Genomic DNA, 25,641 nt, shown 5'->3' with positions numbered 1-25,641 from the left:
TGTAAATAACCGGAACACTGCAAAAACTCTGGTGTTGATTTAACACCAGCCCGGAATCTATATATGTCCACACCAGAGAAGTATTGAAAAAAACACCAGTTGGAATCGAACCGATGCTGTATTAATACTAATTGGTGTTGTATAAACACTTGTATGGTGTTAAACCAAAACCAAACTGGTGTTGTTTAACACTTCTGGGCTGGTGTTAAATCAACACCGGAGTTTTTTCATCGTATTATGACAGTCATCATGAATGGTTTACGAGTTGTCTCATTAGCTACTGTGATTAATGTGTTGATTTTGTAGAGTATTGGTTGAACAGTTAATCAAAATTGTCGGAAATTATTTATGAGGGGGGGGGGGAGGGTTGTAGGACAGGTAGTCATTTTTGACAGCAACTTTTTACTTCAACAGGGCCCTTACATTGTACACCCATTTTGTGCATGGCGACAAGAATGTTGGTCCAGGGGCCCGTTGCAGAAAGAGTTGCGTTTAAACGCAAGTCAAAAAATCAAACGCAAGTCCCAAATGCGCGCTGTTGATTGGTTGAAAATCAAGTTGTGCATGGTTTTTAGAGTTGCGATTGATTGCAACTCTTTCTGAACTGATTATGGTGCGACTTAAGGTATATTATAGCTTTTTTACTCCGATGCCATTAACAACATTTTGGAAATCCTTATCTGTGATAGAGCCTTTTTTGTATTAATTCTCCAGACTTAATTTTCTAATCGCTTATGCTTACTCTTCTATTTGATAAAGAAGAATTCATACACAGTAATTTCTAATTGATGTTGTTACTTTGTCCTTTTTCTTTCCGAGTTAAACCACTTAGAAAGCTATTTTAAAACTCTTGCCCATAGGCCCATGGCGTTTCAAAGTGATCCTATATTAATGACCCATAGATGTCTGTGATAAACTGGCATGAACAATGTTAATTAATTCATTATAAACTGGAATCAAATTCCTAAAAGCCGGTCATAATTAGATGATTATATTGTTTATGTTTTGGAGATGTAAAGGCATTATGTATTGAAAGAGATTAGAATGTTGAATTTATTGATATAATGAACCATCAGTGGAATAAAAAAAAAGATAGAACTCGTAATCATATTTGATGGTCAAGTATTCATGGATTGTGTTTTGTATTGTTGATCCATTGTGTGAAGATGATGATATTGATAATGATGGTGATGATGAGGAATATGATGATGATAGTGATGAAGATGATAATGGTATTGATGATGATGATGGTGGTGATGATCGTGATGATGATGATGAGGATTGTGATAGTGATGATGGTGATGATGGTGATGATAGTGATGATGATGATGGTGGTCATGATGATGGTGGTCATGATCTTGATGATGATGATGGTGATGATGACAACGATGAGGACTGTGATAGTGATGATGGTGATGATAGTGATGATGATGGTGATGATGGCAACAATGATTGTGCGGATGATGGTGATGTTGATGATAGTGATAAAGATCATGATAATGGTGATGATGACGACGATGATGATAGTGATGAAGATGATAATAGTATTGATGATTGCTGATGGTAATAGTCATTATGATGGTGGTGATGATTATGATGATGATGATGATGACAACGATGATTATGATAGTGATGATAGTGATGAAGCAGGTGATGATGGCAACAATGATTGTGCGGATGATGGTGATGTTGATGATAGTGATAAAGATCATGATAATGGTGATGATGACGACGATGATGATAGTGATGAAGATGATAATAGTATTGATGATTGCTGATGGTGATAGTGATGATGATGGTGGTGATGATCGTGATGATGATGGTGATGATGACAACGATGATGAGGATTGTGATAGTGATGATAGTGATGATAGTGATGATGATGGTGATGATGGCAACAATGATTGTGCGGATGATGGTGATGTTGATGATAGTGATAAAGATCATGATAATGGTGATGATGACGACGATGACGATAGTGATGAAGATGATAATAGTAATGAAGAAAACGATGAGTGCTGATGGTGATGATGGCAACGATGATGATGATGATGATGAGGATTGTGATGATGGTAATGATAGTGATGATGATGATGGTAATGATAGTGATGATGGTGATGATGATGATGATGGTAATGATAGTGATGATGATGATGAGGATGGTGATGATGATGATGATGGTGATGATGGCGATGATGTGAATGATAGTGATGATGATGGTGGTACTGATGGAGATTATCATGGTGATGATGATAATGATGATGGTGACGATAATGATGATAATGGCATCAATAAAACCTTTTTAGACTAGAAACAATTCGTCTAAACCCCCCAAAACACAAAAACAGAAGAAACCACGCCATTATTCATAATTCACAAAAAGTCATGTTTGCGTCAAGTTCTTTATTATTGGACATCGAATCACGATTGGTTCGAAATTTCAGAAGGCCAAGTTGACAATGCACTTGTTATGGACAAACATATAAGATAACTAACTTCATGAACTTACATCTTTTATTGACATTCTTCATACTAATCAAACATTTGTGGCATTATTCTAAAGGCAACTTTGGCAGGTTTCTTAATAAATGTCTTTCGATACATTTTTTTCCTTCTAGAATTCAGGGACCGCAGAATTTTATTTTTTTCTGGGGGAGGGGGAGGGAGGGGTATTGATCCTGCCAAATATAAGATAAAATGCTAATTTTTTTAAACGTGCTTGTACATGTTAAGTAAAAAATGAGGAGGGGGTGGGATGAAGCCTTTTAGTTAAACACCATAAGTTCATTTAGATGAGTTATGTAGAGAATTAAAAAATCCCCTTACACAGTACACTTGTACACTTGATGAAATCAAGAAAAAAAAAGTAGTAAAATCAGAAAATCAGACTGGTAAAAACGTCGAATGTGATGACATTGGATATCATGAATTGCAACCAAGAAAGGTAGACTGTTCAAAACTCTGCAAATTTTATGCATACCAGTTTAACAAAGGTTGCCTCTGACAACCGGAAAGCTTGCCCGAGGTTTGCCCGACATAGCAACAACTAATGTATGCAAAGTGGATTCCAAGTATTGAAATACCATTGTGAGGTTCAGGTTAATGGAATAACTCGTTAAATACTCGGTCCCGAGGGAAGAAACATCCATAAATTTGACTACATTAGTAAACCGGTCTATATATGTTGCACAGAACGGTACCGGTTGTAAGCCCTCTTACCACCAATTGTGAAAGGGGCTTGGAATTCTCCTAAATGAAAGCCCATTTCTGTTTCATCTCCAAGATTTCGTTTCCACAATACAGTCAATTTGGGGCCTAGTAAATAAATAAATCACACAAGTATGAAATGAAAATTATGCATAGAAAACAAGGGTAATTATTCTGGATTGTGGCAGGGGGCTCATATATGGAAATCATTTTAAAATGAACAATCATAAATCATTTCCCCCGTTCTTGATAATAAACAAGAGCATGCGTAGGTGGCAATTCCGCGGGAGAAGGAGGGGGCGTTCCACCTCGAAACTTTGAATTTTGTAAAGTAGCTAATGAGAAGAGGTCGTCCCCCTCCCCTCCGCGCCCCTATGGGGGAGCAAAAATCTCACGAAACCACCGCTAATGCCCATGAAAATAAATACCCGCACACACGTCATAGATCAAACGTCCATCACCGAAATTATTTTTCGGCTCATACGGACCAAATTTGATAAGAAGACATGGCTAGAATGTTTGAAATTCCTCAATTATAGCATAAATAACATCAATGCAACATCACGTTATATTTTCCCACGCATTTTTTTTTGGCTTAACAACCGTTTTTTTTTTAAAGAGGCAAGATGTCTTTAACTCAAATACAAACATTTCATGTTTCTGCAATCTATCGATATCAATAGGCCTAGTGCCTACTACATTAATAAACTTAAAGGGGTATTCCATGCTGAAAATTACGTTATTTGAACAGATACAAGAAAATCAGACAAAAAAAAACACTGACAATATCAAAAATAGACAAGAAAGGACCAAGTCATTCTAATTTCGAATTTGACATTATTTTAGTGAAACAGTCTTAAGCATGTCTCAATGAATTTGCATAGAGCGAGCAGACATTACATCCCACTTATTCTTTTGTATTTTATCAAATGGAATTACGTTTATTCAAACTTCGTCTTCCAAAAAAAAAGGATCGATAATGAACTGTATAAAGTATTTTGCTGATTTTTTTTGTTAAAGGGGACAGATTTTATAAAATGTTGATTTTTTTTCTCTAAACATTAGGATATTACTTTTTTCAGCATGGAGCACCCCTAAAGCTATAGATCAATGTTTATTTTTCACATTTTCTTTACTGTACTGATAAATTTCCATATTCACCTACACGCCATGATTGTCCTAGGAATCAATGATATAGGCCTACATACATATAAATATTTTGTGAACTGCACTCATTATATTCTCCGCGCGGTCTCACACAAAGTAACACATATGAATTTTTCATTGAGGTATAAAATAATTGCCTATCGCCGTTCTTGGAACGGGTCATCTTGACAATATAAATATTTAACGTCAATATTGTGAACATTATCTGTTTAAAAACGAATTAATACTTAAAAGACTTTTAAACATCTTGATTATTGCTTCACATCAAACAGCAATGCTTATAAAGAACCCGAATTCTGCAAAATACAGAGCGAAGTTTCATAATATTGGTGTTCCACAAGGATCACCACTTCGACCGATTCTCTTCAACCTCATAAAAAAACACTTACATCCTCATTTACATAAAGTAACAATAAATAAGAAATCTCACACACCCTAACATATCCTAACGCATCCGCGCACCCACCCACCCACACACAATTCATGAAATACATTATTATTAACATTTATTTCGTAATGCATGTACGAACGCTTCCAAATACTCATAAAAGACTAAATAATTATGTTTTACTAGAAAAAGCAGCAATAATTTGCTTTAAAAGAAAGCTATACATTTTGCAGTAACTGCAACAGCACATTATTTATCTTATGTATTGTATCATTCACAATGATCATGTAATACTGCATTCAATCATGGAGCTACTATAGTAGCTCCATGATTCAACATACCTTTACCATGAAACCTTATAGTCATACTGGTGGCAAGCTATGCTCAAACATGGAATTGTCTTATTATAACATTACCCTACTTAAAACATTTACAACATATCTCACCTCAAAGCAGGGGCCCGTTTCATAAAGGACTTACAACGACTTACAACTGTTGCAACTTTACCATTATGGCAATTACGATGGTGACAGGGCTCAGCAGCCAATCAGAATCAAGGTTGCCATGGTAGTTGTCATATTGGCAAAGTTACAACAGTTGTAATTCTTTTTGAAACGGGCCTAAGGGGCAGCGCCACAGGGAAGGGGGGGGGCAGGGATGAACCCCCTCATTTGGTCAAACATTGAAGAGGGAATAGAATGGGAAAGAGGAAGAAAGTCGGAAAAAGAAGAAAGAACGGTATCAAAAAGAGAAGTATAGTTCATCTAACTCAGTGATACGCCATCAATCGAGATTATAAAATTTGTTGCGACGTCTCTAGGACAATTTGCCCCCCTAGTTTTATGTGTCCAGGCGCCGGCACCGCTCCCCATTATAATCCATCACCGTAAAAAAAATATAAACGGTTCATGTGGACAAATAGGCATAGAACTGAAGAAAAATTATAACTTTGCAAAGTAATGTTAGTGCGTATTATTGATTTTTGCGTGATTGGCGTGAATGGCAGATATTGGCACAGAAACTCAAAAGCGAGTTGGTTAAGTCATTAACTTCAATTTCATTTCCAACGGCAAACCCGCAGGAACTCGATAGCACATGCAACTTTCCGCCGGATAACGACAGCTGGTAATGACCAATTAATGTACATAATATGAAACAATTTGTGTATAGGCTATAATAAAGGCTGACCTTGTAGTTGGGAATGTTTCGGGCCTTTTAAAGTGGAAATAATGACCGAGAGAGGGTTCGAGCTCAAAACCTCGTGATCACGAGTCCAGTGTTCTAAACACTAGACCGTACGATCCATTTACACTTGAAAGCATAGGCCTATATAATACGCCTTTGAAATACTAAAGATACTTTATATATATAGACACACACACGGTGTATCTGATCGAATGGTAACGCTCTTATAGGTTATAAAACATACTAAATTTAGTAACAAGTGATATAAACTTGAATGCTTTTTCGACGGTAAGACCGTGTTTAAGCTAACAAAGTTCAATTAAACACTCTAAGAAAGAAAGATGCGAATTGGAACTCTTTTGTCCCGTATTTGGAACCCTTGAGAAAAAAAGGTTCCAAAAAGGTTCTTTGCGTGCCCAAGAGGTGGCCTGACATTTGCTCCGGGTTTTGTTTCATCTAAGATATAGGCCCGTATTCTGAAGTCGGGTTTAACTTAAACTCAGGTTTAAAGTTGTGGTTTAAGTATGGATGGCCAATTGTTACATAAATCGCCAACAATAGAGATATCATATTTCAGCTAAGTTGGCTCTCAAAATTATTCATAATTGTGTAGGAAGTATAAATAGATGATTGTCTTCACCATCGATGAATCAGGAAAGAACACGGTGAACATAAGAAACACACAACTTAATAAAAATATTGACACTTTTGGCTTCCCATAATTTTAGTACAGAGTTAGACTATGGTCTAAGTTAAACCTGACTTCAGAATACGGGCCATAGGGTATAGCATAAAAATATAATAGCTCCATGGTTTTATGTTAGGCTTGGTGTTAGGTTTAGGAAAGGGTGCACCGTTAGGAAATGTATCCTTAAAATAAAAGAGTTCCTGCAGCAGAATCTCGAACACCTGTAATCTAACCACATTGCGTAATCTTACATGAAATTGGTATTTGGTGTGTGGAACCTGACACATTTCCTTTAATAAAACACCCTTTTCCCTTTTTTTAAATAGACCTGTTCTGTTAAATTGCAAAAAAAATATGTTTTATGAATTTACAGAATGATTCTGTTGTTGCTTTTTGCAAAATCTTCTTTTTTTTCTGTACAATCAGTAACTGTGTAGTAAATCAATGGTTGAAGTTGGTCATTCCAGTGTGGAATTTACAGCGGATTAATTGTCGCCGGAGCAAATGTCATAGAACCGCTCAGGAACCTTAAAGTGTTTATTAAGAACCTAATGGTTGAAGTTGGTCATTCCAGTGAGGAATTTACAGCGGAGTAATTGTCGCCGGAGCAAATGTCATAGAACCGCTCAGGAACCTTAAAGTGTTTATTAAGAACCTAACAAGTTTCAAAAGTGGACGTTTAAGGTAATTTAAAACCTTTCCCGAAACCTGCAAAAGTTCAAATATTGGACAAGCATAAATCCATCTAAGGCACCTATTTTTCTAAGAATGTACATACTGGACGTATGACATCACTCAATTCAATACAAACGGAAACGGCGATCGAGCGATAAAAGGAATACAAATGAGGCATATTTAGCATCGAGAAATGTATACGATCTTGAAAATAATTAAAATGCGAAATATGCCTGAAATTTATTATTAACTATGTGTTAACTTACCCCATATTATTGCTATTATTATCTTATTTTTCGGTGTCAGCTTCCATACTAGCTATTAAGTGGCTTCTAAGTTTCAAGCATTTATTTGCTTATATAGTTTCCCCTGCATTTCCCCCCTTTTTGTCAATTGTACTTCTACATTGTATTCAAGTCTAACATGTCTAACGCTTGTCATTATAAAATTGTCACTTGGTTTTAAGTACTTTAGGCCATATTATAATTATGTTTCATGCATTGTAACTTTATTTTGTACAATGCAATCCAATAAATGCAGAAAATCTTGCAAAGTGAACGTCATAATTTGCGTTAAGCGAATAGAAAAATCTTCAACAAAAGCTTTGTGCGCGCGTGTTTAGAATATTTACTTACCCATTAAATGATATTAAGAGATATTTGTTTTTGCTCATTAGCGCATCAAATAAAAAAGTAGCATTTTCTTAAAGAAGGCATTATCATACTATTATCGAATGTCGATTAAATAAAATACATCTTTAATTAAAATGTTTCTTGATAATCAACGATTTCTATTCACATTTCCACCCCTCATTCAGAATGGAAGAATCCACTCAAAATATGACACATAATAATGTTACATACTGCGCGGCACTTGTACTTAGTGTTTATTGAGCATGTTTGAGAACTGAAAATGAAGAGTTTAGTTGCAAAAGGGGTTTGGTCCACTTTGGACCATTCCGAGATGAACCATGTTTTTTATTCTCACTTACTGCAGTATTCGTATGAAAAACTAAATTGTCATGATGTACTACCCTATCATGTGAAAGTACAAAAGAAATCTACCTGTCTTCATATTTTTTTTTATATTCTTTTCCAAAAAAAATTTGTAAGGACCTAACCCGTTTTGCAACAAAACTGAAATAAACCTAACCCCTTTTGCAACAAAACTGAAATAGACCTAACCCCTTTTGCAACTAAACTGAAATGAACCTAACTCATTTTGGAAAAAAAAAGTTTTTTCGTTGCCATTTTTGATAACTTTTTAATGGGAATTTTAACTTTTCTTTGGGATCATCTTATAGAGCTACTAAAAATCTATACATTGAGACAAAAAAAAAATCAAATTTGATGAAAGATGGACCTAACCCCTTTTGCAAGTGAGCTATTCAAATGCAGCATTTGCTCAAAGTAGAACCTACTTTAAGCTTCATTTAAATTGCTCTTGATTTGTTCGTCAATAGTGAAAACAAACATAATATCATAATATCAATGTGAACCTTGCACTATTGGCTGAAGTGGTCTGGGGCCCGTCCCACAAAGAGATGCGATTGATCCGATCAATCACAACTATGGAAAGCCAGCAACACCAACATCTAAAATGCATGTTTGTTCAAAATGATTTCAGATTATGATGTATACATGTAATTACTCTTACATTCATTGTTTTCTTGTTAATTTTGTGTGTTCCCTCTTTTTTCACAAAAGAAAATTCGCAAAATTTCTGTATGAGAAATTATGACAATGATGGATTTCCATAAAGTTGAGGCTGATCGGATCAATCGCAACTCTTCGTGAGACGGGACCAGGGGAGCGTTTCATCAATATTTTCATCCGACAAGTTGTCAGATCTGACATCTTTCCTTGATTCTGATTGGCTGAGAGGCACTGTTCCTATGGTAACTGTCGGATAAACTGGTACTTGTCGGATAAAATGTCTGACAAGTCCTTTCATGAAACGCCCCCCTGGTCTTAATATGTGTAGAGTCTTTTAAGTGCCATCAACTTGGCGAGATGGCGAGAAACTTTATCATGCCATGTCGACTTCATAGCCTAATTATATCGACATGGTGGGCTTTTTGATCTTGCCATATCGACTTAATAGCCTACTTAGGCCGACGAGGCGATTTACTTTTTCTTACCAAGTCGACTTAAAAGGCTTTTTATGTAGACATGATGATATATTCTACCTTGCCTATTCGATTTGGTAGCCTTATTATGTCGACATGACGAGATAATTTATCTTGCCAATTTGACTTTTGAAAAATTGAATGTTGACTTGCCGAGATCCATTATCTTGCCAAATTAACTTATAAAAAGCTATTGGTAATCATGACGAGATACGTTGTTTTCGTTAGGTCAACTTAATGACCTTTTATGTCGACATGATTTATCTAGCCAAGTCAACTTAAAAAACAGTTTTACATGAATGTCGGAATGGGGAGATAATTTATCTTACCATGTCGAATTTTGAAAAATTGCCCACATGACGAGATACGTTATTTCGCTGCGACGACTTCAGTCGACTCAAGACTCAAGTTACATGTTTACATGGCGGGATAATTATGTTATCTTGTAAGATAACGGGTCCCGACATGTCGACATGGAAATATAAATTATCTCGCCATGTTGTCAAGTCGATGGCACTTCAAAGCTCTGTACTTATCAGAAAGACACGGAGAGGTATTCAAGTTGCAATGTTGGCTGTTTCCTATAGCTCCATCTTTCAGTATTTTTCGTCACGCCCTCATCGGTCTTAACAGGAAATTGTTATCTCTACGCTGTGTCGCATCCACTGAAACGCGTGGTAATGAATCACGTGTTCACACCGCCACCTTCACGTCCCATCCCTTGTTTAGCGGTTTGTATGTTCCATTCTGGTCAGACATGACTTTCAAATACAAGTTTCTTTTGCGATGCCGCTCTCTCTGATACCTGTAAATCGTCCTTGCGATCAGTGCTATCGATATCACCATCACCGCCGTTGTTACCACGATTACTAACATCGTGGAGAGACCGCACCTCGTCCATTTGGGATTCCACGGCAACTTCCGGATATCGACTGCAATGTTGGTATAAAGAGGATGGAGCTCGATCGTCGGTTGATCGTACTTCAGATTCGATAGACCGTCAGTTGCCATCCGTTCGGCGAAATAAGAACGAAGACAGAACCTGCAGTACAATGCAATGCAATCGATCATTATCATCATGATTATTAGATTACCAAGTAGAAGATCACACGTCATACTCACTTATACTAATATCAATAATAGATCATTATCTTTACATCATCTTTACCGCCAACATGATGATAATACGCTCCAATGATAGTGTCTATGATTGTGATCAACGGTAGTGGCCAGTCGAACACTGGATTAACAATAAAATCAAATGATATCTTATTCATTATGATAGGCCAATAGGTCACCCTTGTCAAAGATTACAGATTCCCCCAAGGGTCTATGTTAGGGCCGTTTATGTTTATCGCTTAAGTTTGTAGAAGTGTAAAACATAACGTGAATACTCTATCAAGTGTTATGCTATATAATGGTAAGTACTTGCATAAAGTATTTATATTTTGCACAGAAATGTCTGAACTAAAGAAATAGAGTCAGTGTTGAACTGTAGGGCACGTTTCATAAATTGTGAATATGCCAATCTTGTTACTTCCATTATTAGCTTGATTGTGATTGGCTGCTGAGCACTAGTTAGAGACGTAGTTGTCATAATCGCAAGGTTACAATACAGTTGTAGCACTTTGTGAAACGGGGCCACTGGATGAAATATTCCATAATAATATTAATAGTAACGATGATGATAATAATTGTGCTACTACTACTACTACTACTACTACTACTACTGCTGCTGCTACTATACTACTACTAATAATATGCAACATAGACAGCACTTAATACAATGTTTCTAGGTGTTGCATACTGTTACCCCGGCTTTATCACGGCTACCCTGATCTGGTGTTCGAGCATTCAAGACTGAATTCCTACCAGTTACCAATATACTTCACCTGGTTGGAGAGTGGCAAATGTATATAATTAACATCTTGCCATAGGAAGCGAGTGCAATGGGGGATTCGAACACCGGACTTTGTAGAACAAAGTCCGGAGAACTATCCTCGGAGCCGCATCACACCTAATACTCATATCAGTTTGATTACCATACTTGTTAGAAAAAATACACATGTAGTTAGGATTTACTTTGCAAAGTTTATATTCCTGATGCCCTCCTCAGGATGGTCTAACGCATCGAAGAAACCGATTGGCCCTTCCGGTCGGGAGGGGACGAATCCGCTAGCAACAACTCGGTGGTAGAAATCATCGTCTTCACCGCCCCAACCCCAGTAAACGTTGGAAAATCCATTAATTTGGTAGAACTGCGTGGTTGTCACGCCAACTGCCCCGCCGAAGAGTTCGTCGTACATAACCCTAAGAAAAAAAATAATAGGAAAAGACAAGAAAGATGGGATTATTTTTTGTTTTTATAATAATTTTGTAATCTTAAATATTTCTAAATGATGTTGAACGAAGGATGTAATCATTACGAATATGAATGATGACGATGATGATCATGATGAGGATGAGGATAAGGATGAGGATGATAGGAAGTTGATGATGAGAAGATGATTGTAATTAAGATAATGATAAAGATGGAACTGACGTAATTGATGACGATAAAGATGATATGGATGATGATGATGATTATAATGATGCTGAATATGATGAAAATGAAAATCATCACAGATGACGATGATGTTGGCACAATGATGATGATGATAATTATAAAACACTGAACAGGTGATAATGACAATAAAGATGATAAAAATGATGATTATGGTAGTTATGATGATGATTGATCGTCGTGGCCATAGGTAATGACGTTATGAAATGTCTTCTCAAAACAGAAGTATAATTCACAGTATCCTGGAGAAGGGTTGTCATCCCAAGCAGATTGCTTTAAAAATTGTCAACGCCAGATGTGAACCCATTTAATCAAGGTAATGTATACATTCAAAAAGCAGGATAAGTATCTCTTAAAGGAATAACAGCGGAGGGATATGGTTTGGGAAAACAGAATGATGTGAAGATTCAGAATAGGTTAGGAAGTTTTCAAGTTCGGGTATAATAACATGAATAATGTTTGGCTTAATGTGTATAGATTTACGATGGGTGTTTTTGTCACAGGAGCTAATAATAATAGATAGGGCGGCCTACATTAAAGGTCAAGTCCACCCCAGAAAAATGTTGATTTGAATCAATAGAGAAAAATCAGACAAGCACAATGCTGAAAATTTCATCAAAATCGGATGTAAAATAAGAAAGTTATGACATTTCAAAGTTTCACTTATTTTCAACAAAATAGTTATATGAACGAGCCAGTTACATCCAAATGAGAGAGTCGATGATGTCACGCACTCACTATTTTTTTTTTTTTTTTTGAATTATACAATATTTCAATTTTTACGAATTTGACGATTAGGACCTCCTTGCCTGAAGCACAAAATGTTAAAATAATGGAATTCCATGTGTTCAGGGAGGAATGAAACTTCATTCCACATGACAATGACGAGAAAATGAAAATATTTCATATAATAAATTACAAAAGAAATAGTGAGTGAGTGATGTCATCAACTTCTCATTTGGATGTAACTGGCTCGTTCATATAACTATTTTGTTGAATATAAGCGAAACTTTAAAATGCCATAACTTTCTTATTTTAGATCAGATTTTGATGAAATTTTCACTGTTATGCTTGTTGAATGTTTCTCTTTTTACTCAAGTCAAGTTTTTGTTGGGGTGGACTTGTCCTTTAATATTTAGCGCTTCATACTTTGTGTGTTCCTATGGGCTTCACCGCGGTCATTGGATCTATCACTGTTCTACACGAAAAGCCCACCATCTCCACTCCCTGAGGAGCATCCACGGCCAGGCAACCATTTTTGCCGGTAAACATGCATATGCCAAGCCAATAGACCAGTTCGTAGTTGCTTCATGGACAACTTTGGTCAAATGACCTTTCATTTCTTTCAGTGTGATATGCAGATTTCAAAGCAAGATATTACGTAAACATGCCTTACATAACAGGATGAAGAAATTGAATAGACCAGGTGACTAGAATAGCACACCAATGATCAACACTCTATGAATGTATTTGTTGCATTTCTACTTTGAATGCATATCAGAGCATTTTGTGCAATGTACTTGGCAAACTCAAATACCAGTCGTTCATGGACGTATTGTTTTTTTTATAATGTAAATGAAAACATAATTCAAAAGAATATATGAATAATCAATACATCGAAGCTAGTGCTTATCTCATTAAATTTTAAACCACCATGTCACTTTAGTACCAATAACCTTCTTCTGATCATGCGCACAATCTTCTCATCATGCGCAGAGTGGAACTACGAACTGGCTTATAGCTGGTATCCATTTAACACCCCTTGGCATAGAGAGAGACAAACGGGGATAAGTGCCTTGCTAAAGGACATTAGCGCCAGGTGTGATTCAAACCCTCGACCCTTGGTATAAGTGTTTAGTAACTGAACCACTCCACCACGACACCTCCAGAAATGACACGGAACTGTTTCAAAAATAGACTTACGTCCAATCATATTTCGGTTCACCGGTTTCGAAATGTCTCGGCATGTTGTCACATCCGTAGTAGTTCCTGACATTCAGAGCGAGGTGGTCGACATCATGGAAGATCACGCAGTCGAAGTCATTGAACTCCTGGGCCTCCACGAACCCAATGTTCATCATCATGGCTTTGTTGAAAAGTAAGTCATTATTCTGCCATCGAGGAGTGGAAGGAGGGGGGGGGGGGTGACCAATAGGAAAAAGTGAGTTGTATTAACGTGAAAATGATTCCTTTATTTATTACCAAATATCACTGTCAGGTACAATTACAAGGAATAGTACATCACATATATATTTGGTAATTGGAGCTAACATAATAGCAAGATGCTAATCGAGGTTAGCCCCAAATAATGTCATTATCATAGTTTAAACAATAATTTTAACTAAATCTCAATATCGTACATCAAAATCAGTACTAATTCGACTTATTACTGTTGCAGAAAATTTCGATCATCTTTAGTGAAAATATATATACTATTTACAAGAAAAAATATCTTAATTATTTACAAAATCTTTATATAGAATTATTTGTTTTCAGGCAGCATTTTACCATACCAAATTTATTATAATATTCCAGTAGCAGTAAAGATGAAATATCATACATTTATCAAATATCATGAAAGATATTTGATAAATGTTGTAAAAGGTACATCATTGCGTTGCATAGGCCTATGGCTATACAGACATATACATACATACATACACCCATACACACATACATACACACACCCTTACACACATACATACAACCGTACATACTGTACATTATTACACACATACATATAGTTATATACATATACAAATTGCGATTTCTATATTGAAAAGTTTGGAAATGGGAACCGTGGAAAGTCAATATTTGACGACTGAACATAAAAAAACTAGATTCTATAGGCCAACTGGAATCTTTGGAAATGGGAACCATGGATTGTCAATATTTGACGATTGAACGGGAAATCAAACTAGATTCACCTGTTCTGCGACAAAGATGGAAAATTCCAATTGTTGCTTCTTCATTCGACGAATAGTATGCCGGAGGAATATGGGTAAATGCTGCGCTCGATTTCGAAATGGCACGACGACTGCTACCTAAAAGGAACAACAATAAAAGATAACAATTAAAAACAGCTCTCATACTTTAATTCTTTGAATTGAATCAAAGATGCCCAAGACGGATTGTACAAAGGGATTCACAATTATCATTATCATTATAAGTATAACAAAACATTGTATTTTATCTACAGATAATTTGGTATAGAGAAGCTGAAAATCGCATGGCATCATATTGGGTCTGTATGATAAGACTTCATATGAACGTTGCATTCTGGGTATATAAGAAACGTACATACATATAAATATATGGTGTGACTATATATATATATCATATTTTGATATTTATTTATTTATTTAGTTATTTATTTCTTTGATATATTGGATATTTTGGGGGAATAGGAGGGGGGGGGGGGTAGGCAAGTGGGGGTCTTAACCATGACGTCACATAAAATGTTATTTCTAAGTAAATAAAAGGGGCATTACGAAGCTGCACGGCCAAGACACCTACCTTTTTGCTTCCCATTTCCTTCTCATTTCCCCCTTTTTTCTTTTTGCTTCAGTATTAAAAGAAATATCGGGGGGGGGGGGGGGGGGTGCAGCTCCCCCCTCGTTGCATCACCCTTTTCTTTTGAACTTACCTTCCACAAAGGTCGACATTTCAGGGGGACCCAGTGACCGCCCGGAAGCAGCTGGTAGTCACCGACGTCGACGGCGAGGTCCAGCTCCGCCATCATGTGGTCGATGGGGCTCGCTATCCCCTTGTTCGCGTTCCGTCTCTTCGCGATGATGCTCGACAGGGTTCGATTGGCAAGTTTGGTTGCACGGTTTACTTCCTGCGTCATGGCACCTAGAACCTCGGTGTTAACAATATCGGTGGTTGTTTGAGCCTTTCGGGCAGGTTCCATGTGATCTGTAAATGAATGGTAATTATGATAGATGTCGAAGTGGATCGCAATTAAAATGACCAATCAGGATTTTTGGGGTCTTACATTTGTTCAGTGGCGTTTAGGGGGAGGGGAAAACATATCGTGTGTTACACGAGTTAAAAGTACTGAGAGAGCAAAAGATTTACCTTTTCAAAAGCTAATTTTGTGATTGATGTTTTCCCTTTTCTTTCTTAACCCCCTTTTTCTTAAAAAAATCATTGGGGTTCATGCCCCAAGCCCCCCCCCCATCTGCACGTTACTGCATATGTTTACTCTCAAACGACAGATACACAGTGAAGGTCAAATCATCAAGAGAGTAATGGTCATGCTGCTATTAAGAATAATTACGATGATGTTAGTAATGACTATATTAACTCGGACCCTGGTGATTGTGTTAGTCCCACCGTCGGTGACACGACTTTTCCTCCTGCGAAAATTGCTCAGGGATTAATTACGTCCGAGAAGAAGGGTTAGGACGGGCTCAGTTGGTCCGTCTCATAACCGGGAGGTCGGTGGATCAAACCCCGGCCGCGTCAGACCAAAAGACGTGAGATGGGAGTTGCTGCTACCCTGTTTGGCGTTAAACATTAAGGGATAGAGCCTCGTCGATCTGGCGCTGCACAGTGGTTGCCGGGCCCACGGTCAATAAGGCAAAATAAGTTTCGGAATGTATATTTTTTGCAGATGTCTATTTAAAACAATAGAATATGGATTTAGCAGTTTTAAATATATTTTTTGTGTGTTATGTTTAGGCTTAGGTTAAGGGTAGGGTGTAATGTTAAACACAGTTATGAAGCTGGTCATTCGATTAGTGTGTGGAATTTAGAGTGGAGCAATTGTCGCCAGAGCAAATGTCATGAAACCGCCACACTGTCACACTAAAATGAGGCGGACCCCAATACGTATGTCAATTCTCGACCTCTTGATCAATCGTAACTCTTCGTCAGACCGAGTGCTGGGCCCTGTCTTACAAAGAGTTATGACTGATCCGATCAATCGCAGCTATATGGAAATCCATCAATGTCATAATTTCTACTACAAGAATTTTGCACAGTGTCCTTTGTAAATTAAGAGAAGCACACTGAATTTTCAAGAAAACAATATATAAATATGCATCATATGTATAAAATATTTTGAACATGCATTTTTAGATGTTGACATCGCTGGCTTTAATTTCCATAGTTGTGGTGTGACGGACGTATCGGGTTATGGTGAAGATGAATGCAGAATGAATGTCTATATATCTTACCTGGAATCAGGGAGGGACGAATACAAGGTTTTAAATCACCTTTCTGCTCCTTCAGTTCTAAAGCACCTGTATTTTAAAGAAAGATTTTTAGTGTAGTATCATATACGTTTTTATGTATGCTTTAACGTTTTTAATTATCGTGGCAACAATCTTCTTGACATATTAAGGTAGAAGCTTCCTTGTTAGTTGTAAAGAACATCGATGATGGCACTAGCGCTACGAGGCCAAAAAAAAAGATTATGTTAGAAGCGTCCTTGTTAATTGTAAAGAATATCGATGATGGCACTAGCGTTATGAGGCAAAAAAAGAAGAAGATTTGATATGAATATCAAATGACAAAACATAACGAGTTGGGCAACATGTTTTACCCATATAATTAATGTAAGAGATCTAGTTTTGTATTATTTTGACAAAATGAGAAAAAAAATCATAAATGACGCTATTTGTTTCCCTCTCTTTTTTTCTCCCTTGGCCCTGACAAAGTTTTGGGACCATGCCCCCCAGCCCCGCCCCTCCCCCATCCGCACACCAGTGAATGATGGTGATGTTCATTATAAGACCAGGCTGGCATCAATTGGCGTCCATCGAGGACCGCAATCTGAGGTGTTAAATTAGACCTTATAGATTGAACACAACACCAACTTTAAATAACTTTAAGACAAAATCTAAGAAAAGCTTACGTCTGGTCCCTAAATTTTGTGATTTGCTTTATATATTTAGTTGTGGGATGATTGGTTTGACGATTTATTTTCTGTTTCAAATGACATACTAGTATTTTATATAAAGTTGCCCTGCCCCCTGTTACACCCACAAATGTAATAATCGCCCACAAATGTAATAACGCCCACAAATGTAATAACACTTTACCCACAAATGTAATAACGCCCACAAATGTAATAACACTTTACCCACAAATGTAATAATTTTTGATCGCCCACAAATATAATAACACTTTACCCACAAATGTAATAACGCCCACAAATGTAATAACACTTTACCCACAAATGTAATAATGCACTTTACCCACAAATGTAACAATGACTTTACCTACAAAAGTAATAAATTTGAAGTGATTTTTGGCGAATTCGTTCTAAACTAATATCCTATAGTAATGCGTTCATATAGCACAAAAGTTCAAAGTCTTTTTTCCAGACCCGGTTAATGAAATATTACAGTACAAGTCCAAGTCTTTTTTCCAGACCCGGTTAATTCAAAAATTATAATGCAAGTACAAAGTCTTTTTTTCAGACCCAGTCGTTTCAAAAGTTATAATATACGTCGGTCAGGGGTCAGCCCAAGCATTTTAAGTGGGTTTAATTTTGAAGATTGGTCTCAGCTGTAATTTTTTTTCAATATTTCTTTATCTTTTAAATAACCGGGTCCAGACGAAAGACTAAGCATAATACTCGTGTTATTCCACAAGAATAAGAATATGAGTCTTTTTTTTTTAGGATTGTTTAAATCATTTTTAAATCACCGGGTCTGGAATAAAGACAACGCTCTAAACATGTGCTTTTCTACATACATGGTCTTAATTTGGAGGATTGTTGGTTCTTAGATTCGTTGTTGGGGGTTGAGTTTTATTGATTTTTTATTCCTGAAATAATTGTGTCTGGAGGAAAGTCGATCTTCGACAATCGGTCTTCATGTTGTTCCACAGTAATTAGATTATTGGGTATTCATTTTAGAATATTTGTAAAAACTATTTTATTTTTCAAATAGTAACCAAGTCTGGAGAAAGGATGTCTGCTTTACCCACGCGTTATTACAATGTTTTGTAGGGGTAGTAGTCAGGCGCGGATCCAGGATTTCGTAGGGAGGGGGGCCCAAATTCGACCTGATTTTGGCGCCCCTGTGTACTTTTCGGAAAAATGGCGGCCCCTCCCCAGGCAATCATAAGTGCCTTAAATGCATGTTAAATTATCTTATTTCATAGGCACATGAATCAGGGGCGGATCCAGCTTTCGCCAATAAAGGGGCCCAATTTTTTTTTTTCAGCCATATTTTCCCTGATCGGCCGCTCGAAGATTTTTTTTTGGGTTTGTTTCTTTGAAGGGGGTAGTCTTACAAGTCACATCTTAGCTTTATTCTTTAAATCAACATAAATGTATAATATCATAATCCTTATTTTATAATGCCTGTGCGAAGGGCGAGCAATTTTTTTTTAAATTGCATGAATTTTTTCCTAAAATTTGAACTTTCTGAAAAAAATATGTGCCTACAATAATTACTGCGAACGCGAAGCGCGAGTAGAAATTTGTGATAAACGTTTTGAACTGATCGGAAAGGTAGGCCTACCAGTCCTGTTAAAGACTGCATACAGTTAGCCACGAAAACGTGATATATTTCAACAATCAAATAATGCGAGCGCGAAACGCGAGCTGAAAATTTTTGACATTTCTACATAAAAAATTTTAATTATTTTTTTGTAATCATGAACAGGATAGCTATACAGTATTACTTAACAATTGATGCGAGAGCGAAGTCCGGGCGGAAAAATTCTAGATTTGCGAGAATTCTAGAATGCGAGCGCAAAGCGCGAGCAGAAAATGTTTGAATACGTTTTGAACTGATCGAAAGGTGCCTTTTAAGGACTGCTTGCATTTAGCCATGAAGACATTACATATTTCATCAATCAAATAATGCGAGCGCGAAGCGCGAGCTGAAAATTTTTGACATTTCTACATAAAGAATGGAAAACTTTAATACAATATACTTATTACAGAAAAAAGCAATTCGAATCTGTACTGATTCCCAATATTTATCACACACAAATCCATTATCCCATAAACTAAAGACTCTAACAGTATTTGACATAATACACTTCAGAGTTTACTACTTATGTTTAAGTACGTAAATAACATGCTCCCACCTTCATTCCACAATACCCTACCCGTTACTCTTCAAATTTCCATTTAATCAACCCCAAACTGCTTATTGCGCAGAGATCCATAAGACACCATGGTCCAGATTTGTGGAACTCTCTACCAGCAGAGTCTGTAAAACAATCTTCGTCTCTTCACTCATTTAAGGCTAACGTTAAATCTATGTTATTATCAGAATATTTGAAGTAAAATTTCTGTGTCGTATCCTTTTTATCGTGAATTTATTCCTCCTTCGATTTAGTCATCACCAATATCTTCATCATGACCACCATCATAATCATCATCATCATCATCAACAACAACAACATCATCATATCACCGTCACCCTCAGCTTTATCATCTTCATCTTCACACTATGATATTGCATGAATTCATGTTTCGTATTTGAAAATATATGCCCATTCTGCTTTATAAATGTATTAATTCAATTAGTATAAGTTTGGGATTGTCATTTTTTCAAGCAATCTGCTTATGATGACAATCCTTCTCCTGCAAATTGTGAATATCATATAGTTAATAATTTTGTCTGGAATTATTTTTTTAGTACTCTTTATTTATGATTCATGCCAAAAATGCTAATATTATGTTTATTATGTTATGAAAAATGTATTATACGAATGTTATGGATGCAGAAGAAAACAATAAATCAAATCAAATCAATTGATGCGAGCGCGAAGTGCGAGCGGAAAAATTCTAGATTTGTTTCCTAAATCATGAAAAAGATGAATAAAATGGAATCTTCCTATATTAATAATGCGAGCGCAAAGTGCGAGCGTAAAAAAAATCGTGATTTCGACCTTGAACGGGATACTCTATTCATGTTTAAATCATGAAAGGGATGAGAAAGGGGATCTTCCTACATTAATAATTCGAGCACAAAGGGCGAGCGGAATTTTTTTATATTGTGATCTGAAACTGGATAAGTGAATGAAAATGCGCGCGCGTGTTTCAGATTTAGACCTATAATCTAGGCATTCTACATAATCTTTTATCATGAAAATAAAAGCGAGCGCGAAGCGCGAGCTTAAAATATTTGATATTCCGATCTGATATTTCAAACACTTTATAGGAAACTTGTAAGGTGGATATAAATCGCACTTGATAAAGAGCGGATATGTTTCATTATTACTTTAATTTTGAGACATAGGACCTTGCCATCCTTAGGACATGTTATCATATGAATATGATGACTATATATCTTCCTATTCATCTTGCTAAGCGCGAGATTAAAAAAAAGGGACAATTTAATTATTAAATTGATATCTTATTATACATGCATAATGAGGGCGCGGAATCTGATGATATTATGGCCTGAACACTGTACATTCAAGCACCTTTTTATTATGAATAGGATGCATCATTAATTAGTTGATATATTTTTAACCATTAATGCGAGCGCAAATCGCGAGCCGAAATTTTTGACAAACTGTCATGAAAAGGGGATTTTAGGTAGTTTGTTATACAATCAATATTGAGACATACATAACCCGCCAATTAAAAATGCAAGCATAGCGGCGCTAGCTGATGCGTTTTGATAATCAGACCTGAAAAGGGATATTTTGAAAACTTTATGGAATACTTGAAAATAATAGGTACCTGATAAATCAAATTCGCGAACGCACAGCGCAATTGGAAAATGTTAATATTCAGACCATAAAACTGACATTTTTACAGAGCACGTTTTAAAATTCAATATGTAAATCACAAAAATTAATGAAAGTTCGATTTCCAAGGAGAAATATGTTTTGTATACTGACTTCCAAACTTGATATTTAAGCTCCACGTTGAACAAGATATGTGGATCATTTAACAGGCAATGCGAGCGCGAAGCGCGAGCGAAAATTTTATATAGTGACATGAAATATTTTTTCCAAGCCTTCCTCTCATCTTATTTTATTCATTCGTCTTCCTCCTTTTTTTTCTCTCTTTTCTTTTCCTTCCTTTTTCTTTCCTTCCCCTTTTTTTTGCTCTACCAATAGGGGGGCGCCTCGGGCCCCCACCTGGATCCGCCTATGCATGAAGAAGAGGCAAATGAATAATGGATTTATAATGATGTGTTCATGAATAAATGTAATATCACTTATAAAAATAATCAATGCGAGCGGGAAACTCGAGCGATTTGTATTTTAACCATTTGATGCTTTCAATTTCGTTAAATTTCTCATCAGAGTAGGCCCTGCTAGAATTATGTGAGCGGGAGCAAGGCGCGGATCCAGGATTTCTTAGGGGGCCCTAATTTCAAGTCAAGTAATAATCGTGCCGAAATATTGACTCCCATTGCCGAATGGGTAATGTCTAGTTCAGTTAATTCTCACAGAAACCTCTCTTGCATTGTAGGCATTCTTCGTTCCTGTGGGTACTCCCATTTTTTTCTACTTTTTGTTTCAGGGTTGAAAAATCTTAGGGGGATGACACCTCTGTATCGCCACGTATGAAAACTGGTTGTGCAATAACTAAATTGCATATTCTGCATGAAAGAAAATCAATATTTTATTTTGGGTAAGATATTCTTCAAAAGATATAAATTAACATGCTTTTTATTATATAGTTGAGGTAGACTCCGTAGTCAGCACTCAGCATTTACTAATTGGGAGTGCACTGCCTACTTAGATCTGTGTTTGGATTTATTATATAATCGTTTGTTATTCGCTTGAAATCCATTCAAAACAGTGAGTTGTCTTGTCAATCCTAATCAACAAACATTGGCTCTTCCGCTCTTGCAAAAATCATATAAAGTATCAAAAGGTTATGTATCTTATAATCTTGCTCAAATTTTATACTTTATACTCCAAATAGATTTTCAAAAGAAACAGAATGCGTGTAAACGGTGTATATAAATAGAAAATAAGATACTAAAGATAAATATACTGTAAAAATATTCTTTATTATCAGTGTCTTTATAAATATGAAAACAATGCTCTTAAGTTCGCATCATTTTGGACGATAAGTTCTAATCTCTCTCTTTCATACGATACTAGCGAAACATGAATTCCAAGGTCCCATGTATCTTGTATACATCAACTAGTTCAAGATGTAACAATAAATGTAAATGATAGCAATGCAGTTTAGGCCTGAGTAAATACACAACAAAAAATTAAGTCCCCCCTAAATCAAATTGCTGTAACTTTTGAACAGAATTATTTTGAGATATGATATTTCGTAGGTGGTTTTCTACACTCATTACCTCTACACTCATTCTACACTCATTAAGCAACTCCTGGTGAAAATGAGATTGATCGGTTGTGTCATGCATGAGTGATTAAAGATTGAATTGAAAATGACTATTTTTGAAAGTCACAAGAATCGATTTTCAGATTGTGCATATGCAAAGTTGGGCAAAAATTGTTTTTAGGTGAATTTCATGGTGTTATGCTGTTTTACTATCCATTTAGCCACTCCACACACAATTTTGATATTGTATGTTCATGGTTGAGTGGACACAGTGTATTGCAGGGGCCGCGGGGGGGGGGGTGCTGGGGGCTTCAGCCCCTCACTTTTTTCCAAAAGCATGTACACAAATGTAAAAATGATCATACGATTGTGATTTTCTGGATGGTCAGCCCCCTTCCCACTTTCAAAACCGTTCCGCGGCCCCTGTATTGTGACGTATCATCATAGGGGTTTATGGTAGTATCCTCTAAAACTTGTTAGATCATGTTAAAATTTGGAAATGTTGATGTCTTCCCCGATTATAGGCCCCTCCCCCATTTCGAAATTCTGGATCCACCACTGACAGACTGATTTGTCCATAAATTAAACTGATCATGAGAAATTGTTAGGGAAGTATGCATTTATGCAGTATAAAGAGTATTCATACCTAAGTTTTCGAATGTGCTCGCTCAACCATGAAAATATTTAAAGTTCGGAACGTGTGTAGTGATAGAAATGATGGATGATAAGACAACAGCAATTAAAGTCAAATTTGAAACCGAATTTGCCCCCAATATTCACTTTATTACCCTTTAAAATGAGTTTTTGACATTGAAAATACAAATTTTCCCACTTTGATGCGTGCTCGCTCATCCATGAATATACAAATCGATTTCATTTTTGCACAGAAAGACTGCCCATAGGTTGATAAACATTACTGCCAAGTGACATTGCTAAAGACAGCCGTGAAAAAAGTTCCAACATATTGAATAAGGGCTTACTTATTCTTAAATATATGCACCTTTAATGTACACAAGTCTATGAGAGAGGAAGTCAAAATTTTAACAAATATGAAATGAGGGTTTGTGTCATGGACGGTTTTTGTTACTTCTGCCAACAAATATTTCATGAAACTTCGCACATGGCTTCAAGGTAACACTATCTAAAAGCCGCGCACACCAAAAGAATCATTCGATACGGCACAGAGTGGGGCTAAGGCCTAGAACTTTCTTCTCATTTGCATAATTTTCGAATATTGTGTGCTCACTGATGCATTAAACATCGGGATTTTCATAAGAATCAAATCAAATGAACTATGCAAGGAGGTTTGTGAAAGATATACATAGTTACAAATTGCATTTTTCTAATAACGTAAAAACGAGCTGATCACATTCCACATGTTCATTCAAGCGTGAATGTGTAATTAAACGCCTTTGAATCATTGAAGCATGTTAATTGGTCATGAACATAAACGAAAAAGTTGAGAAAAGATAATTTTCAGTTACCAAAATGAAACAATACATGCCTATGATATTTATAAAATCGTATTTTTGTTTTCAATAAATATTCATTGAACCGTGAAACGATGGTTATTGTTGAAGATGCTCTCCCCCAAAATAACTGTCATCATATTCTATCATTTTTATTGATAGAAATGTGTACAAAATTCAATTATAGTAATTTTGGACTTGTGTTTATTCAACCGTAAAATTTAGTCAAAAAAGTTGTATCATCTTTTAGAAAGTACCTTTTACAAGCCTTCTGACCATTTTTCATGATGAGAATGTGGAATTAGCTCCAATAAAATGGAATCAAAGTAATCAATTTGGCTTGTGACTTTTGAAAAGTGACATTTTTGCCTTCTGACGGTGCTCACTAAAGCATGACGTAAAATACGTCCATAACATTTACTCAGAGGAAAGCTTATAAAATTACTTACACGCTCATGTAAAAATATATTAAAAACTCGCATTGGTTCGGAAATTATTGATGTTTGTTTAAGGGGGGACTTACTTTTTTGTTGTGTATAGTTTCAGTGGAATTCGTTAAAAAATAATAAAACGTGATTTCCCACTGTAGGTTGGAAACGAAAAGGTGTCGTATCATGAACTGTATATAGCTGTCTTTTACGCATTACTACATGAAACAACAATATAGGAACGATAAAAACCATACAGTTATTTCAGTTATTTGAGTATTTGACGATTCGTCAAAAAATAAAACACGCATCCGAAACTTTTACCTTTACAATGAATGTTTCATTTATTCTTTTACATATTGCACACCAAGAAATAAAGGTTCAAAATTGAACCCCGAAAGGTTGATGCAAAATCAGCACCCTATGGGTTAAAAATTTGAACCCCTGATTTGGGGTTCAAAAATTGAACCCTGCGGTTGGGGTTCATTTTTGCACCCTGCGGGT

General features: G+C 36.2%; 1 protein-coding gene and 1 long non-coding RNA gene across 4 annotated transcripts in view; one reads left to right on the top strand and one right to left on the bottom strand.

The window, feature by feature from the left end:
- Positions 1 to 2,848: 2,848 nt before the first annotated feature.
- Positions 2,849 to 3,580, top strand: LOC121420975. The gene is made up of 2 exons (XR_005970913.1): positions 2,849 to 2,951; positions 2,994 to 3,580. It is a non-coding gene; the product is annotated as an uncharacterized LOC121420975 (long non-coding RNA).
- Positions 3,581 to 9,845: 6,265 nt separating this feature from the next.
- Positions 9,846 to 25,641, bottom strand: part of LOC121421980 (beta-1,4-galactosyltransferase 5-like) — a 34,989-nt gene continuing 19,193 nt past the window's right edge. For all 3 annotated transcript variants that reach the window (XM_041616782.1, XM_041616780.1, XM_041616781.1), the window contains exons 4-9: positions 17,185 to 17,250; positions 15,648 to 15,919; positions 14,929 to 15,045; positions 13,925 to 14,112; positions 11,521 to 11,748; positions 9,846 to 10,480 (exon numbers count right to left, since the gene is read on the bottom strand). In XM_041616782.1, coding sequence (XP_041472716.1) covers positions 10,132 to 10,480; positions 11,521 to 11,748; positions 13,925 to 14,112; positions 14,929 to 15,045; positions 15,648 to 15,919; positions 17,185 to 17,250 — 1,220 coding nt within the window. In that variant the 3' untranslated portion in view covers positions 9,846 to 10,131. The remainder of the gene's footprint in view (positions 10,481 to 11,520; positions 11,749 to 13,924; positions 14,113 to 14,928; positions 15,046 to 15,647; positions 15,920 to 17,184; positions 17,251 to 25,641) is intronic.

This window comes from Lytechinus variegatus, chromosome 9 (genome assembly GCF_018143015.1).
Source record: "Lytechinus variegatus isolate NC3 chromosome 9, Lvar_3.0, whole genome shotgun sequence".
Taxonomy (NCBI): Eukaryota; Metazoa; Echinodermata; class Echinoidea; order Temnopleuroida; family Toxopneustidae; genus Lytechinus; species Lytechinus variegatus.
This window is presented reverse-complemented; position numbering and strand designations above follow the sequence as displayed.